Here is an 18,049-nt window from a genome sequence, read left to right as displayed (position 1 = left end):
ATTTTCTTTCCTTTTTTTTTCTTTCTTTTGTTTTTTTAAGACTTCTTCTGCGTTGTGCTGAGGGAAGTCTTCTGAGTGACTCTGAAGTCCAGAAAGCTGCTCTGCATGTCATTTGTAACTGCGTTTGTGGACCTCGTGTCAGGGTAAGGCCATAAGATATATCTTGCCACAGCAGTAGTGAATGTCACTCCAAGGGATACGTGAAAAGAATAATGAAAAGGGCATGTTGGTCATGATTGAAAGGAATTAGGGAAAGAGAAGGAAATATAAACAATCGGAAAGCTGTTTGAAACATATCGGATATGCATGTACCAAAAAATGTCTGCAAAAGCCAATAGGGAGCTTTAGCAATGACGACGGCAACGGCTTCGGAAACTGAAATGAATTCGCGTTTATTTATTTATTTATTTATTTATTTATTTATTTATTTTTTTTTTGTTGTTGTTGTTGTTGTTATTTTTTTTCCAACGTCGTCACGTTTATTCCAAATGTCAAATGTAGGTGAAATTTACTGGAGTTGAATTCTTGGAGACCGCACACAAGTTTAGAAAGAGAAAGAAAAATTTGTCGTCGTGTGTTTATGTCCCCCATAAAACATCTCATCAAGAAATTTAATTTCCTAGTCGTACAGTGACGGTAAAGAAATGTACCAAAAGGTGTAATGCACGTGCAGAGTTGTTGTTTTGGTTATAAAGCCTGTTTTTTTTTTTTTTGTTTTTTTTTTTTCACGTTCTCGTTGCCGTCGCCGTTGTTAAAGCTCCACAATTTTATGCTGTTATGTTTCACCTTGGAATTAAGGTTCGTTTTGAGTGTTGTGGTATGATGTACTGTGGACAGCGCAATGGCAGGAAATGCACTCATTGCACGGGTTAATTTACTATGCAAGATATGAACACCTCCTTTTCTATTGCAGTTAAGCGGAGCTGTGGCGAAATTCCAAACAAAATCTCGCCCAGCATTCAAGAGCAGCGATGACATTCTATCCAAGATGTGGGGCTGTGTTCGCGCCAGTAATGGTATCAAGGTGCTCTTGTCCTTGTTGATGGTGAAAACTCCTCTTGTTGATGCAGACTGCATCCGTGCGTTGGCTTGTAAAGCGCTTTGTGGATTATCAAGAAGCGATAAGATCAGACAAGTCATTGGAAAGCTTCATCTTTTTAACAGTGGACAGCTTCAAAGTAAGGGGTAGAAGAAAAAAAGACTGAAATTTGTCCATTTGTCAATTTAGATTGACTTGCCATTCTCCAGCCTCCAAATTCTCCTTTTGAGAGATCTGTGGAGCGCCAGGCTTAGAGAATCGGGTCATACTTGGAAGATTTTCAGTGAGGGCTTGATGTAAGGACGTGATTCTGCCTGGCTTCGTTTGTAGATTTTGTAATCAATGATTTTGTCCTCCAGTAAAATCATTTGGCTCCTTCTCGAAAACTTAGTGGAATCCTTCTCCTTGTTGTCGCGGAAAAGCGAATGGACAGTTCCTAGCTGTTGGGAAAGGGCATTTTTCACATTTGATTTTTAGGAGCGTTTTTTTTTTAGGCATTTTCAAGTCGCCAGTGCAAACTGTTAGCGACTTTCGTTTCGATTTTACTTTAATTTGATTTCGATTTTTAATGCCCTGCTGCGGCAGGAAGAAGGGAGCGCTTGGGATATAAGCAACGAACACATCAACGATCCCTTAGGGAAACCCAAAAGACAGCTGTATTGTTTACAGATCGCATACGGTCTGCTCACGTCGTATCAAGATTGTTATGAAATCGCCCAGACATTGATGGTAGCCTACATCACAAATCGCCTGTGTAACAGTCGTTTATGTGGTAGAGAAATCTTTGTCAAGCGAATTCATCGTGCGGCGTTAAACGTTTTATTGTCTTTATTTACTACTGGTTTTTTTCCTTTGTTTAGTCCTGATGCGGGAACCAGTAATTGAAGATAACGCGTCTGACCACGCCCTGTTCTGTAAGTATGCAGCGGAACTGTTGGAGAGAGTCACTGGCAAAGCACTGGATACTTCAACTGCTGTACCGTCTCTATCCAGGATTACCAAGGTACTGCAGCTGCATAGGACAACTCGTAGACTGCGTTGCAGGCGCATTAGGAATATAGGGCGCGAGGGAGAGTGGAGCGCGCGAGGGAGGGAGACCGCGCCTCGCGGTTAGCATGACATTTTTAGACACAGATTTCAATTAAAAACCTATTTAATAAATAGAAAAATTGGGATAAAAGATTTCCCATGATGAATTAGGACCACCTTACACAGTATAATAAATAGCACCACAGGAAAGTACTGCTCAGTAGCTTTCATTTGAATGGTCACATTTTGGATTTTACCCGCAGACTCAAAAGTAGACCAACCTTGAACAGCAAAATAAACAGCACCACAGGAAAGTACTGCTCAGTAGCTTTCATTTGAATGGTCACAATTAAGGATTCCATCAAAAGTAGAACCACTTTGAATAGCAAAATAAACAGCACCACAGGAAAGTACTGCACAGTAGCTTTCGTTTGAATGGTCACACTTTAGGATTTCATCCACAGACTCAAAAGTTAGAACCACCTTGAACAGCATAATAAACAGCATCACAGGAAAGTATTGCTCAGTAGCTTTTATTTGAATGGTCACACTTTGAATTTGAATTTTGTCTTTTTTTCAGGCCGATGTTGTTGCTCAAACGCACATTTCATACCCCGAAAAGGAACTACTGCAACTAATCTACAGTCATCTCACTTCTCAAGGTTTGCGTTAAAAATAAAATAAATAAATCACTTCATTTAAGTTTCAATGTATTTGGCGCAGAGTACTAACTAAGAACCTCTCCAGGTCAAATTGGAATTTACAAGTGTTGTTTTTGAGGACAGGAGAAAACCGGAGTAACCGGTCAGAGAAAAACCTCTCGGAGCAAGGACGAGAACCAACAACAAACTCAACCCACATATGACGCCGAGTCCGGGAATCGAACCCGGGGTACATTGATGGGAGGCGACTGCTCTCACCACCGCGCCATCCCTGCTCCCCCAAAAAGCATTTTAAAAGAGAGGTTAACACCCTTGCAGTTCTCGACTTTATTTCGTGTTTATCTTTGTAATTAGGTCTCCTTGACACAGCGCAAGTCTTAAAAAGAGAAGCAAGTTTACCAGACTCTAAGCCAGACGTAACTCCGCTATCTACACCTACAAACAGGAAGGTTCGGTTTAACCATACGGCCACAGCGTCCCCATCCATCAGCACACCAGGGACTCCATCCTCGTCTCGCTACAGATTCAGTGACCCAGGAACACCAACAGGAAAGGTAAATAGGACAGGTGGTCCTTACAAGGACTTCCTTTCGTAGCATCTTTTTTAGTAATCAAGGGAGGAACGCTTGAGGTGGCTTTGCGTGGTGAACTTGAACTCCTCAAGGTCATTCGCCTATCAGCTTGAGCAAACTGGCAAAGAATTGAAGTAGGAGACTGGTGACTACGAAGCGGAGCTAGAATTGAGGTGGAAATATTGGCAGAGGGTTGGACTGCCACTTTGCAAGAACGTTTTTTGATACCTCCATTTTGGATCTTTTCGTGTCGACGGAAACTCCAAACTAGATTAAAACATCTGATCATCATGCTGTTTCCAAATGTCTCTATTTTTAGCAGGGTTTTCGCAGACGTCGGAAAAGCCTACATAAATGCATTTTTAAAATTAGTGCAACCAAATCTTAAAATTTAGCTCAGGAGTCTTAACATAATACAAGTGTTAGTTATTGATTTATTTTTTAACAGCTTTCTTTAACGATGAGCTAAACAAGTTTTCTTAATTTCTCAGCGTCTTCTTCCTGACGTTTCTCGGGTCACGCGCCCGCCGTCTCCCCCAACACTGGACTTAATTGTAACGCGGTATCTCCGTGAGCAGCATGCTCACTGCAACAACCCAGTGTCAGCCGGTCCGCCATTCTCGTTACTTCGGTGAGTGGAAACTGATCTTGTTGGAAAATAACTACTCGTACATCTTGTGCAATGCGAAAAATAGAAATATTTGTTTATAAAATAACAACTGAAACTCGATAAACAGTTTTTAAAATGAAACGCCAAGAAGCCAAGGTTGAATGACTTTATTTTTGTTGTGTTGCATTGTGTTTGTTGTTGAAATCAGTAATAAATCATTGATTTATTGTTGCAGGAGTCAGTTTACACCCCGTTGAATTAATTAATGACAATAATTAATAAAATAAGCAGATGTGTAATGCCTCCGTATCCGAGCATTTTAGCGGCAAAAAGGAGCATTAAGTTGGAGCATTTTAGTGGGGAATCAAAAGTATAATGTGCAAAAGCCTTGTTACATGTTTTCCCGCGCTTGGCACCGGTTACATCTTCTCCCGCACTTCACACTGGTTAAACATATTTTACTGCGTTGGCACCAGTTACACATTTTACCCCCACTGAGCGACAACTACATGTGTTCCCGTGCTTGGTACCAGTGGCAAGTTTTTATAATGAGTGATTCTGTCCGTTCTGACTCTTTGCCGCAGAAAACCCCCCAGAAATTGAATGCCAATTTTCTTCCAACGCGTGGTGTTTTCTCTAACTCTGGAACCTCTAATCTGTCTTTATTTATTTGTTCGCCTGTCTTTCTTTTCCAGACCACACAAATGCCCCGAACCAAAGTATAGATATTACGCTCCGACAAACATAACTACACGGTTAAAAAGAAGGGAGGTAAGCAAACTATGGCAACGTAGTCGTGTAGGCTCTTCTAACATAATGAGTATTAATTGTAAGTGGCTGTGATGAATCTTGGCTGAACTACTTAAGGGCACAGTCTAATGAGTGCAAAAAACCTATTGGAGCGCTTTCCAATTGAGTGACAAAGATAATCCGCGCTTGCTATATTTTTGCTGTTTTTTACTGTGATTGGTTGAAAAAGTGCTTAATCAGAATTCAAACCACAACAAATCGTGACTTGGTCGCTCTCGTTTTCCAGCGCTTGACGCCGGTTACACGTATTTTTTCGAGTTCTGATTGGTTCGTGTTGCTTTGGCTGTGCACTTGCCGAAGTGGTTGTGCTTTGTATAGGTACCTGTGTAGTCTTCGTTAGGAAAATAAACAATGTGAAATCATCGAATATTGGCTTCGATAGCGAAGGTAACAAAGCCCGACGACAGATTTTCCATGCATCATATGGATAGTAACAGCAGTCTTCATTTTGCTGGGGTAACACGTAATGGTGAGAGCTCAATGTAATTCGCTTGATTCTTAAAAACAAAAAATAGAAGCCTTTTCTCTTTCTGAAATCGAAAACAGAATAAAATGCATTGTGATAAGCTTATACAGCATTACTACCTTCTCCTCAGGTTATACCTCGTCATGGAGGTTTTTATGGTGCAAGATTAAATCGACGTTTTGTGTATGGCAGGTAGGTAATGTGGAAACGACAAGCAATTATTATATGTCTGGAATATGGTCTCTAGTGAAATAAAATATCTCACTTCAAAACCACATAATGGAGGAAGGGTTTGGGGAGGGGGGAGTGGTGGAGAAATCTTCCACGAACACCAGAAGAGTCCTAGTTTGCAGGTTTAGACTTGCCTATGAATAAGACAAGTGAGGGTACAAAGAGAATGTGCAAAAAATTACATTGTTAAAAAAAACTCGGTTCCCGGGCGCAATTTCTTTAATTAATATTCGTTGCCGCAGTCCTCTCCCCTGGAGATGCCACAACAGCTCTCAGTTTGCTGTGTATGAATTATGGAAATCGCTCGATTTCTTTGTTTAGTTGGGGATAGTCTTTTCAGGCTGTCATATAAAAGAAACGATAGCACAGACACAAAAAGAAAACGCATTCCCGCTTTCCTTTTTGTCGCCCATCCCATTGTCTTGATGTCTTTGGAACAGGCTAAGTTAATAGACATTGACCGAATATGATCAACATCTGATTCTTCCTCAAATCGTCTGATACAAAAGACAAGCCTCAGCCTCTGTGAACGTAGATCACATACCACCAGTGTGATTTTGCATTAACTTTTAACCATTTCGTTTCTTTCTCTGTTAGGTTTAAACCTCTCCGAGCCATTCGAGACACCGAGGATAACAGTCTTTTTACCTGTGCTTCATTTGCGGTATGTTCATGATTTCAATGCTTAACTCTTGTTCATACCTAAACTGAACGAGATCCAGTCTTTAGATCAACACTCAACAGGGTATCAATATGCTCATACGCTTGTTATTTTATTTTTCAGCCTGATGGAAAGACAATTTTACTCGGCACGCAAATGGGTGAGCTCAAGGAATACAACTTAATCACTGGTCAGGTAAAATGAAAAAGATCACACTTTCAACATTCTTTCACCTCGTTCTGTGTTTAAATACGCTTTCATTTTTTCCTCTGTATCTTTAGGAAGAAGCTTCATACCTCTGCAGTCCTGACAGAGCCATTTCCATGTGCCAATGCTCGAAGGTGAGAAGATATTTAATTTAAAGTTTGATTTGCCAGTTCAATAACCGTGATTACTCTATTGCGCTTTAATTTCTGCGTTTTGTTTTTACTTATTTTTTCTTGTTTTTTAATCTTTTTCGTCATTTGGATAGAAGTAGGCAGGTCAAAAGTTTAAGATGACATAAGAGCTGTCAAAACATGTTTTCAAGAATCAAAACTGTTGTTGTTTTAAGTAAACTTTTCGTCTGTTACGTTTGCTTTATTTTTGTGCTTTGCGAAATGTTTGCAAAACGTAAACCTTTGAAAATTTATCCGCGCAAACGAACGTGTCAAGGTATTTGCTTTGTATAGTATTGACAGTTGTGACAATAGAAGAAGCTCTGTTTTGTGTCGTCCCGTTGTTCTCCACGAGCCTCATCGAAAATCGCAAACGTTTTACAGGGCTCCCAGTTTTGCACGATTTTTTCAAATATCCTCTCTTGGCGTCCTATTTTTGACAGAGGTATTTCTTTCATAGAGTATAATAGCCTCTTGTTTGTTATTTCAGGACCGTGAACTTCTGTTAACCTCGTCATCGTCCGCTCTGCCGCCATCCGCTCTTTGGACTTTTGGTGACTTTTTCGAAATGAAGTAAGTTTGAAAGTGTAAACTCAAAACCATTTGGATTGTGCTCATGTACTTAATGTTCTCTCGCACGCTTGGTACTCGACTTGCCACAAGTCGCCTTCTTATGCACCAAAAGAGTAAGCGACGAGGTCGCGAGGCGAGCGACGAAGTCGACTGCCACGAAAACTGACTTTGAGAAAACTTTGAGAAAGTCTAGCTTGGTACCAGCTCCATGTTTTCCCGCGCTTGACACCGGTTTACAAGTTTTCCCGCGCTTGGCACCTCTCTCACGTTTCTCTCCCGCGTCTGCCGCTGAATACACGGTTTAATATTTGTTGAGCAACAAATGTTGAACAGTGTATCATGTGATGTTGAACGTTGAAATATGCCGTTCAACATTTCGAAAGTTGTTGAACAAAAATAGAGCTTGGCTCTATTCCGTTCAACAAGTTGCCGCAACAAGTCAACAAGTCGCAACAGTGCTCAACATTTGTTGATCAACAAAAGTTGAACGATGTTGAACCGTGTGTTATTCGCTTGACTGTTTTGCCATCCATGGCACCGGTTATACATTTTCCCGCGCTCTTTTACCGGTTGCATGTTTTCCTCACGTGACGCCGTAAGTATGTTTCGATTGGTTGATTGCGCCATTTTCACTTTGTTTGATTGGTCAATTTTTGTGGCTGTAAAAGGATAGCGTTTCATAGACCTTTATCACACGGCGGCCATGTTGAGTCCCGCGAACAAAATGCTTTGTTTTTGCATGGCAAGCCTCGCACTAAATTCGCGTCTGGCCGAGGCTTGCCCGTGCGAAAAGGGTTTATTGATCCTTGACGTTAATGCTTTTCTTTTTTTTTCTTGTACAGACATTCATTTAGTGAAGACACATGGGTGAAGTTTAGTAATTTATCAGAAGATAGAATAATTGGAACGTACGACACGACCGCTCATGTAAGTGAATTTGGAGTCTTCAACATAACGTATACTCAAGCAAGTTTCACCTGCCAAGTTCGCGTCCACATTAATTTGTTTTGATAACTTTTCTCGAACGAAAACGTGTCGTTTGAATGTGGACAAAGGAATTCGGACACTGATGAAAACCCTGAAGCCTTTTCCGTTTCTCAAGACTATCAGGAAAGTACATGAAAATTTTATATATAAGAATTTATGCATTTAGTATGTATTGCCAAGTTGAAACGATACGAGTTGCACCTTTTGGCAAGTTTAGACGGAAATATTTAGCTACATTTCAGCCCAATGGAAACAGACAGTTGAAAATTCAAATGTTTGGTTTATCAGTAGAGTTGATAAGTAAAGGTGAATTGGCCACCGTAAAGAGATTCGCTCTGACGAAGGGCTAACGCTCAAAACGCCAGCACACAAATCTCTTTACAGTGGCCAAATTACTTTAAGTTATCAATTCTGTTGATAAACCAAACGTTCATTTCTACTCCCCACCGACGAATCACCACAGTTTCTTAAGAAAGTAACTCCCTTATCCATATTGAAAATTCTTTTTTTTTTTTTTTTTTTTTTTTTTTTTTAATTTTTATTTGCAAGAAAACATACAGTTACATACAATAATAAACTAGACAGTACTTAGGCACTTACACTTTGTACAATATTACAATTAGCTTACTCACTCGCTGGCCCGCTAAGACACCATTCACAACACTCACTCACTCATCTCATGCTCTCATGCACTCACTCACAAAAAATTCAAAGTCACACCCGTACAAGTCATATATATATTAAATAGGTCTAAGTATTGTCCATTTCTTTTTAAATATGTCTAATGTATTATTTTTCGTACAAATAAATTTCTCTGTGTCATACTTTAACGATACTTTAAATTTGTAACCACCTATATTCGGAAGTTCGTTATTTCTTCTACACCCCCATAAATAAATTTTTCCTATAAGTAACAGGTAATTTAGTAAGGGGCATTCTGGTGTTAGAACACCGATTAAAATATCTCTCAACTCAAGATGTATTTGTTGTTTTGTCCGGGATAAGTAATATAATTCAAAGTCTTTCCAAAAAGTAATTGAGTAAGAACAATTATAAAAGAGATGCTGTATAGTTTCTGATTCCAGTTTGCAAAAAGTGCACAGATTGTCTGAAATATAGCCGATTTTATGTAATTTTGAATTAGTGTAAAGTATAGAGTTTAATACCTTAAACTGAAAGGCCTGAACGTATGGCTCAAAAGCAACCGAATGGGGAAGACAGAAAGCTTTTTTCAACGCCTCGTCAGATAAATTAAATTCACACTTTAGTTTTTGCGCATGATTAGGGAAGCGTGCCTTTTTACGGACAAAAAGGGAATAGTAATCTTTAGATTTCTTTTTAGTTACATCGAAAAGACCACTGTCAGTTTTGAAGGATGGATTTAGGACTATGGGATCCGGTTTATAATTAGCATTTCTTAAATTGAGCGGTATGGAGTGGCGTAGACCAGTCCATTCCAGAAAATTCGTCTTCTCTATGTATTTTGCCTGTAATTCATAAGAGTCGATATTATTAAGATCAAAGCGTAAGTCCCCCACAGTTCGAATTCCATTATTGAAGTACCTTTTATAGAAAACTGGTTTATTGTTTATTCGTATTTCTTGATTATTCCAGATAAAGTAATGCCAGTTAGTATCATTTGCATTGTCTTTGCGAAACTCAGACCACCATTTCAATAACTCTGCATAGAATTGAGAATTAATATTTAAGTCTTTAATATTATAATTGCAATTAAAAAGAACCAGACCACCTGTTTCTTTTAGAAGATATTCTAAATAGCTTTTCCATACGCCTGAATTATCACCAAAGAGTCGATATTATTAAGATCAAAGCGTAAGTCCCCCACAGTTCGAATTCCATTATTGAAGTACCTTTTATAGAAAACTGGTTTATTGTTTATTCGTATTTCTTGATTATTCCAGATAAAGTAATGCCAGTTAGTATCATTTGCATTGTCTTTGCGAAACTCAGACCACCATTTCAATAACTCTGCATAGAATTGAGAATTAATATTTAAGTCTTTAATATTATAATTGCAATTAAAAAGAACCAGACCACCTGTTTCTTTTAGAAGATATTCTAAATAGCTTTTCCATACGCCTGAATTATCACCAAAGATTCTTTTCAGCCAGGAGAGGCGGAGAGATTTGATCATGCTTTCAATATCAACCATTTTGAGGCCACCTCCCTCATAATTATTTATTGCAGATACTCTAGTTACTTTGTCTTTACCTTTCCATAGGAAATTGTATATCAAATAGTTTAATTCTTTCACTATATGTTCAGGGGTAGGTAGCAAAGAAGATATGTAAACAACTTTCGGCAAGAGGAGAGTTTTGATAATAGTAACCTTCCCGTAAAGGGATAACCCCCTGGAGGACCAGATATTTATTAATTTTTTTATCTTGTCAAGCCTTTCTGAGAAGTTTTTTTGAAAGAGAAGTTTTTTATCATATGAAAAGAAGACTCCAAGGGCTTTTATTGGATCACTCGGCCATTTGATTCCGAGCGGCTTCATTTCATTTCCTTTCAGCGATCCCAGCCACATTCCCTCTGTCTTTGAGCTATTGACCTTTAAATATTGAAAATTCATTCGTGTGGAAAGAGCGTATTTTTGGTTTTTGCCGTGTTGGTTTCGTGGTTGTTGTTGTTTTTGTTGCTTATTTGTTTTGTTTGTTTGTTTTTTCTTATTATTACACACACTTTGAAATCATTGGTGATCCTTGCAATCTGATTGGCTCTCAACAGTGCGATTTTCTTTATTCATGAATCGCACTATTTTTTGCTCTAAATCGCATCCTTTTTTCAGCCCATCAAAATGAAAATGAAATAATAACCACTTAAAAACCGAGTTCCCTGGAATGGATAAATAAATATAAATATTGACACAAAAAAACTGTGATTTCAAAATGGGTGTAATAAAGTAGTTATTAAACTTCATGTCGTGGAATTTTGGTCGGAAATCATACTTGTGAATTTCAGACCAAATTGCGCTCCACTCAGTTCAATTACCATTTTTAAACAACCGTCATCAATACACTAATCATCATCAACCGTCATCAACACACTTTGTGTTTTATGCTTTTGTATGGTTTTCAATAAACTAGAGCTCGAGTAGAAATAATTTAAAATAAAAAAAAGCTACTACTACAGCTGAATAAAATTCATTTGCCAACTCATTGTGTTTTCTCTAATCTCAGATATACGACACAGCAACCGGTCACAGAATTCTAACGTTAAACGACCCTAACAGCTGCAACTATTCCAAAAATCTCGCCACCTTCAACCCCACGGACGACTTGGTACTCAACGATGGAGTACTATGGGATGTCAAAGGAAATCGAGTTATACACAAGTTTGACAAGTTTAACAACTTTGTCAGCGGTGTGTTTCATCCATCGGGACTGGAGATCATCATTAACTCAGAAATTGTATCCTTTGAACGTTTTTACTGCCCGTTCCGGAGTTCAAACGGAAACTGGGGACGAGTTTTTTAAATTTTCGTTTAATAAGAAATTGGAGTCCATCACAAGAAATATCACATTAAAATTAGTCAGTTTACCAAGTTTGAGGTTCTGTCGTTAGATTGCAACCACGTAGAAGGCTTTCAGAAATCGGAAAAATTTGAGACATTTGTGTGGAATTTGGGCGACCTTTGACAGGTCAAAACCTGGATACTACGCAATGAAACGTAACCAAACTTGGTAAACTTACTAACTTTTATGTGATCTTTCTCGCGATGGGGTTCACTTCTTCATGTGACGCAATCTGAACATTGTGTAAACTAGGGACCAGTCCCTTTATGAAGTTCGGAACGGGCAATTATGTAATGCATTTAGTTGTGATTTGCTGAAAAGGGTTTGCAGCTTTCATGAAAGACGATTATACAAAGGCGTAATACAGGTGTAAAGCTCAATGAACATTTTAGAAGTATTAAATGATGAAGCACTTTATTCAAGTGTCAATGTCTTTAGCACAGAGCACTAATTAAATTGGGGACACTTTCCAAATCGAATTGGAATTTAGAAGTGTTGGTTTTTGAGGAGAGGGGAAAACCGGAGTACCCGGACAAAAACCTCTCGGAGCAAAGACGAGAACCAACAACAAACTCAACCCACATATGACGCCGATTCCGGGAATCGAACCCGGGCCACATTGGTGGGCGGCGAGTGTTCTCACCACCGCGCCATCCCTGCTCCCCTTCACAAATAAGCCAATAAGTGCAAAGATTCTGGAAAAAAAACTTGTTTTGTTATTGTCACAGAAACATAAAAGCAAGTGAAGTCAGAAAGTTTATTCACCATCAAAAACAGCAACAATATATTGCATCATAGAAAACTATCTGGCGGCAAAGCGTAAAAAGGTAACCTTAAGGATTTCTTGTTACAGCAAAAAATATCTCAACAAAAAATGCATAAATACTATGACATCTAGTGGAAATAATCTAAAGAAAAGAAAAGTAAGTACTAGTTTTACGCATGCAGGTCTTATAAAATGCTACATAAAGATTTCGTTTTACCTTCTCAGCACCTTGCAGTACCCTGTTTATACTTGAAACCCCAACTACGTAGCAGAATTTACACTTAAATAAACCTTGTTTGTCAATCCTTAATTCGAGCACTAGTGGGACCTCCGCTCATTTCATTTGTTAGACACCTGTCCGTCACTTGATCAGTGTCACGTGATTTTCAACGACAACGGTGACGTCATGTATGGAGGTTAGTTATCACGCTATATTTTTCAACACGTCGTAACACTGCCCAAATATGGTCATAGTGCACTCAATATTCGTCGTCCGTGGACAACAGATATACTGCGACATACGTAGTCTCGTCTGTTGGGAAGAAAAATGGCAAAATGAAGATCGAATCCAGCTTTTCTGCAATAAAACCCTGCTTTGTTATCAATGTGTTGAATATGTGTTGAATAATAAAACAATTATCCTGCTCAATCTTGCGGAACATCCCCTGATTTTAGCCAACTATGCCTACGGCCTTGTCGGCTAAGTATCAGGCGATACTCCGTGCGATATTCTGCAGGATAATTGTTAAATATTTCGTTTCAAAACCATTGGAAAGTCCTTTACTCTCTGTATTGTGTGATCCTTCATAATTATACTGCTGTAGACTAGAGTTGCTTCAAGTACTGAGTGAATTTAAACATGCCCACCAAATCCACGCCTATCAAACCAGACAACGAGATCTATTGCGACCGCCCTTAGCCAGAACTACCAAATACCAGGGCAGTTTTAGGATCAATGGTGCGAATGCTTATAATTCGCTACCCTCTGAAATAAGATTAGTATATGACCTCAACAAGTTTAAGTCACTTGCGAAGCAATTTTTCAAGCGCCAGTGAACTCAGTTTCTTTGACCTTTTGAATGATCTATTTAACAGTACTGTTGTAGTGTGATCTGTTGTATTGGGTTTTACCCTAGAGTCTATTTGTTATTTAATCAGGACTCTGTTTAAACTAGCTTCTTATTAGCTAAATCAGATTCTCCCAGTTGGCTTCGTAGCTCAGTTGGTAGAGCACTGCATCGCCATCGCAGAGGTCATGGGTTCAAATCCCGTTCAAGCCTGAATTTTTTTCAGTCTTTCTTTTCGCAACTGCTTAAAGTTGCGTACTAACTGCGAGGATCTTTCTCCTATTTGATCTTTCATCCGCAGTTCAAAATATATGTTTCATATATTTACATTCATAAACAAATAAATTAAAAAAAAAACCTAGTGTGCACGTTAGTCAGTATATCTTGTTTATAGTGGACTCTAAGATCGCTTGAGCGTCCAAAGTTCTATTCGTACATGTCTGCGCGTAAATATAATCATTTGGTTTATTTCCTCCGATAGTAAAGCACCAGCCGGATTCAGTGATAATACCGCTGGCTAGCAGATTGCTTGGACCGTACGAATCATCTTTCAGGACGTTTGATGCAACAGACTATCAACCGATTGGTAAGTATGCAACATTTTCTAAAATTTGTGACTTACCTAAAGTACCTCGTATTAAAAGGGGAATGTTCTCTTGATGCTTAACATGTGTTTCGAATTGTACACATTTATCTTGTTACGTGAAGAAAATTACATTGCCCGTTCCTAAAGGGACTGAGCTCTAGTTTACTCATTGTTCAAATTTTCGTCATATGAAGAAAGCCAAAAGCCCATCGCCAAAAAATTACTAAATTTACCAAGTATGGTAATGTTTCATTGTGTAGTAACCAGGCTGTGACCTGTCAAATGTCGCCCAAATTTAATCCAATTGTCTTTAATTCTGAGATGGCGTTCCCCAAATCCATGCAAAGGCTCTAATTTTTCCGATTTTTGAAAGCCTTCTACGTGGTTGCAATCTAACGGCAGAACCTCAAACTTGGTAAACTGAGTAATTTTAATGTGATCTTTCTTGTGATGGACCGCAATTACTGGTTAAATGAAAATTTAAAACTCGTCCCTAGTCTCCATTTGAACTCCTGAACGGGTAATTTCAAAAAATTTTAACGGTGACCATTTTTTTCATCAGCGACAATCGACGTGAAGAAAACAATATTTGACTTGTGCACAGATGTCACAGACAGCTTCGTGGCTGTTATTGAGGTATGCTTACTAAACTTAGAGTTGTTTAGAATTAGTGGCACAGTACAGTGGATTGATTCGAAGAGCGGGAAAGATACAACCGGTATTCAGTTTGGTTATTGTCTTAATTGGATGAAAGACGATGCATTTAGGAAACGTTTTGATGCAGGGGACCACACGACGCAAAATAAACTGTTCTGAATACGTTCCGTTGCCGGATCTCTTGTAGCAGAGATGCAAGTACCAGAAGTCACTTTACGTGTAAATAAACCAAGCTGATTGCAGGGTCAAAATAAATAAGCCCTTTGCCGTAGTGTCAGCCCTGGAATTAGTTTGGTTTACGATACATTTCCTTTACAAGGTGATTGATTTGTGAAGTGGATAATATCTATAACGACCTTTGCCATTTATGAGTCTATTTTTGCTGAATTTTGTTCAAAACGTTCACTGTCTTTGTCCTCAGAACCAGGCCAGCACGGATGAGAGCGTGTGTCGAGTGTACGAGGTTGGAAGAATGAGGGGGGCTGATGACGAGGACGAACAGGTAAGGCAGGAGTCTGGCTTTGATGCTTGGCGTTTTAGTTAAAAAAATGTTTATCGAGTTTCAGTTGTCATTTTTTCTTTAAAATATTTATATTTTTTTCCTCAAAAAAAATTTTTGGGAATTTTTTTTTTTTAAAAACGCCACTAAAACGCTCGAATAATGCTTAAAGGGTCCCTCTCAACCAGTGTGCTTTGCGGGCGATTGTTGTTGTTTTCATCCGGGACATTGGTAAGAACAATAGCGAGTGAGGGAAAATTGTCGACATCTTATCGCGCCATAATTTCTTGCGTAGAATCATACACGAATACATGTATAATATAAACTCTAGGTTGAGAATTGAAGCATGTCCTTAATTCAAGGAAGACCAGTTGATAGATATGGTTCGATTATCCGGGAGGAATCCGATGACGAGATGCCACAACAAGACAATCTGGCTGTTAGCGTCGAAACCTCACTAAAACATCGTTTCTTGCAGGAATCAGACGAAGGTGGCGACGAAGACGATGACGGTGATGATGACGATGACGATGACGAAGAAGATGATGACGATGATGACGACATAGAGATCGTGCTTTCAGGCGATGGTGATGACTCCGACGATGATAGCGACACGATGGTGTTTTAAATGAGTGGAGCGGAGACTAGGACCGAAAATGCGGGCTAGGAGTCTTGGAACACATTCTATAACTTAGCACCTAACTTTTTTTCACTCCCTCGCCCCCTCCCCACGACATCCAATGTAATGTTCATTGGGGGGGGGGGAGGAAACGTTCTTGTGTACAGGATAAGAAGACCAAAAAGATTGATCCTGGGAGTAAATATACATCATCATCATCGTCGTCGTCTTTCTTCCCAGTTGGGAATAGGGCCTTGAGGCCGTAAATATACGACCGCATTACAAATGTGTCTCTTTTCCGCGAGCATTTGCATAGTGTCCCAAGGAATAGGCCATGTCCGAGTTGCTTTGAACCTCATTATGAAAGCGAGATTAAGTGCAAAGTTTTTATTATGAAAATTAGTTTTCATTCACATGCAAACAAAACTAATGTTCAAATGAAAAGATTTGCACTTAGCCTCGCTCTCATAATGAGGTTCACAGCAACTCGGAAATGGGGTATTTTGACCCGCATTGTAGCCATCTGATCTCGATTTGTTGCCTTAGCCTCGTCTTCAGAACGAGATCAAGTGCAAAGTTCAAGTTGTTCTTAGCAACTGACAAAAGCTTAAGCTTGAGGAACCGCAGTCACAAACTTCAATTCAACAAGACAAGCATATAACTGCGTAATCCAGTGGAAAAGGGTAATGCCACAAAAATGTGGTGCCAAATTTACATTTTTGGCCCTTAAATTCTGCAGTATTCCGATTTCTTTCAATAGTCTTCATCCAAATGTCACGCAACGGACGAAATCTTTTGTCGAAACTTATACTTATGAAAAACTAGTGAAAAACCGAAGTACAAAACACAATTCATACAGAGACGGTGTTTGGCTTGTCTTATAGGAAAGTCTATACGCTAAGTCTCCCTCTGAGAACGATTCTATAGGCAATTTTGATTTTTACTTATAGTCTCACAACGGTGACGAACCTGCGCTAAAGAACTCCTTCCCTTAAGAAGACAGCTTTCTTCCAGTCCATTGTATATTGCATTCAGAACAGATATCAATGGTAGTTTTCTTGACCTAACATTCTTTACAAAGATATATTTTATTACCTCGGCTGAAATCTGCTGGTGTTTTAGAATTCAAAATAAACGGAACAAACCATAAAACTCTGATTTGCGTGTTTCTCTCTCCGTTTCCTTCCCTCGCCTTCCCTGAGTGTGTACCTTATACACCTGCATATGGCAACCGTGAGTTGCACTACATTGTACGAGATTACTTTCTTTTTATAGGATATAGTAATTTCGAGATTTTGGCCTTCCAGACTTCAGACTTCGACTTCGACTTCGGACTTCGGACTGAAGATTTCGGGATTGATAAGTCTTCAGATTTCCGACTTCCGATTTCTGAGTTCTGTCCAGCTTATTACAATATTACTATATTTAACCAAATTAATTTCTAAAACGTTGAGAAAAGGAAGACTGTTCTACCGCTGTCAAGCTAAATGTTATTTTCACAAGAAGCAAGACAAATAAACTAAAGAATTAGTCGAACCCTTTTAAATTTTCGCAGAGCAAAGGATATTTTTTAAACTTAGAGAGCTGGCGATTCGAGCGTTAGTTATGGAATCTTTCTTTGGTAGCCAAATTAACTTATACTCTTTGTTAATAAAACAAAATGTTCGTTTCTCTCTCTTTGCCCCGTACACGCTTGCAAAGGATGCAAGTGATTTTCATGTAAATTCAAATTTATCAAGCGACTAACTTTGCAATTTATCTTGAAATTGTTCTATTTATACAGTTGTCTAATGCTGGAAAACTTATTCGACGAAAAAAAAAAGAAAGGAAAAATCTTGATGTAAAATAGCAACCAGATAAACCACCACCAAACAAGGAAAGATAGTTTGTAATAAACTCGTGCAAGACTCGTAAAAGACGTACTCGTAATCGAATAAACTTGTTTATTATACCTAACCTGATCTCGTCTCTGTAGAATTATACATGTGTGAAAGTACATACGAGTAATTTGATAGTGATATAAAACCGGTAAATCAGGTTGAAATCACAGCAGTTCTGTACAAACAAAACGATAAGCGAGTGGCTAAATATAACATAACGAAAATACGATCGACTGTTCGTGACATAGTTTATCCGGCCTTGTTCTATGTCATTTGTTTTGCTTATTTTGTATGCCTCGTTACAAAAATGGATGAGTAGCTAAGCTTAGTTCAATAAGTTTCCCCCGTTTATTTGTTTCTATTATGGGAATATTTTGGAAAGGGATATCTAGTGAACCCCAACCCTATCTACAAAAGAGGGA

General features: G+C 38.8%; 1 protein-coding gene, 1 long non-coding RNA gene and 1 other non-coding gene across 4 annotated transcripts in view; 2 read left to right on the top strand and 1 right to left on the bottom strand.

Moving 5' to 3' along the window:
* Nucleotides 1-16,905, top strand: part of LOC146478881 (DDB1- and CUL4-associated factor 1-like) — a 30,594-nt gene extending 13,689 nt beyond the window's left edge. Inside the window, exons 15-33 of the mRNA XM_085111612.1 lie at nucleotides 41-143; nucleotides 914-1,178; nucleotides 1,900-2,042; nucleotides 2,649-2,730; nucleotides 3,085-3,284; nucleotides 3,794-3,933; nucleotides 4,608-4,683; nucleotides 5,319-5,380; nucleotides 6,017-6,083; nucleotides 6,204-6,275; nucleotides 6,362-6,421; nucleotides 6,948-7,030; nucleotides 7,873-7,957; nucleotides 11,218-11,448; nucleotides 12,642-12,735; nucleotides 13,868-13,972; nucleotides 14,535-14,608; nucleotides 15,051-15,131; nucleotides 15,607-16,905. Of these exons, the coding sequence (XP_084967738.1) occupies nucleotides 41-143; nucleotides 914-1,178; nucleotides 1,900-2,042; nucleotides 2,649-2,730; nucleotides 3,085-3,284; nucleotides 3,794-3,933; nucleotides 4,608-4,683; nucleotides 5,319-5,380; nucleotides 6,017-6,083; nucleotides 6,204-6,275; nucleotides 6,362-6,421; nucleotides 6,948-7,030; nucleotides 7,873-7,957; nucleotides 11,218-11,448; nucleotides 12,642-12,735; nucleotides 13,868-13,972; nucleotides 14,535-14,608; nucleotides 15,051-15,131; nucleotides 15,607-15,756 (2,173 nt within the window). The 3' untranslated portion in view covers nucleotides 15,757-16,905. The remainder of the gene's footprint in view (nucleotides 1-40; nucleotides 144-913; nucleotides 1,179-1,899; nucleotides 2,043-2,648; nucleotides 2,731-3,084; nucleotides 3,285-3,793; nucleotides 3,934-4,607; nucleotides 4,684-5,318; nucleotides 5,381-6,016; nucleotides 6,084-6,203; nucleotides 6,276-6,361; nucleotides 6,422-6,947; nucleotides 7,031-7,872; nucleotides 7,958-11,217; nucleotides 11,449-12,641; nucleotides 12,736-13,867; nucleotides 13,973-14,534; nucleotides 14,609-15,050; nucleotides 15,132-15,606) is intronic.
* Nucleotides 1-18,049, bottom strand: part of LOC146478871 (uncharacterized) — a 221,721-nt gene that overhangs the window by 126,358 nt on the left and 77,314 nt on the right. The window lies entirely within an intron of this gene.
* On the top strand, nucleotides 13,527-13,599 carry Trnag-gcc (transfer RNA glycine (anticodon GCC)). Its single transcript has one exon. It is a non-coding gene; the product is annotated as a tRNA-Gly (tRNA).

The sequence above is a fragment of the Pavona decussata genome, unplaced genomic scaffold (assembly GCF_977016875.1).
Source record: "Pavona decussata unplaced genomic scaffold, jaPavDecu1.1 SCAFFOLD_62, whole genome shotgun sequence".
Taxonomy (NCBI): Eukaryota; Metazoa; Cnidaria; class Anthozoa; order Scleractinia; family Agariciidae; genus Pavona; species Pavona decussata.
Note: the sequence above shows the minus strand (reverse complement) of the source record. Positions and strands in the feature narration are given on the sequence as shown.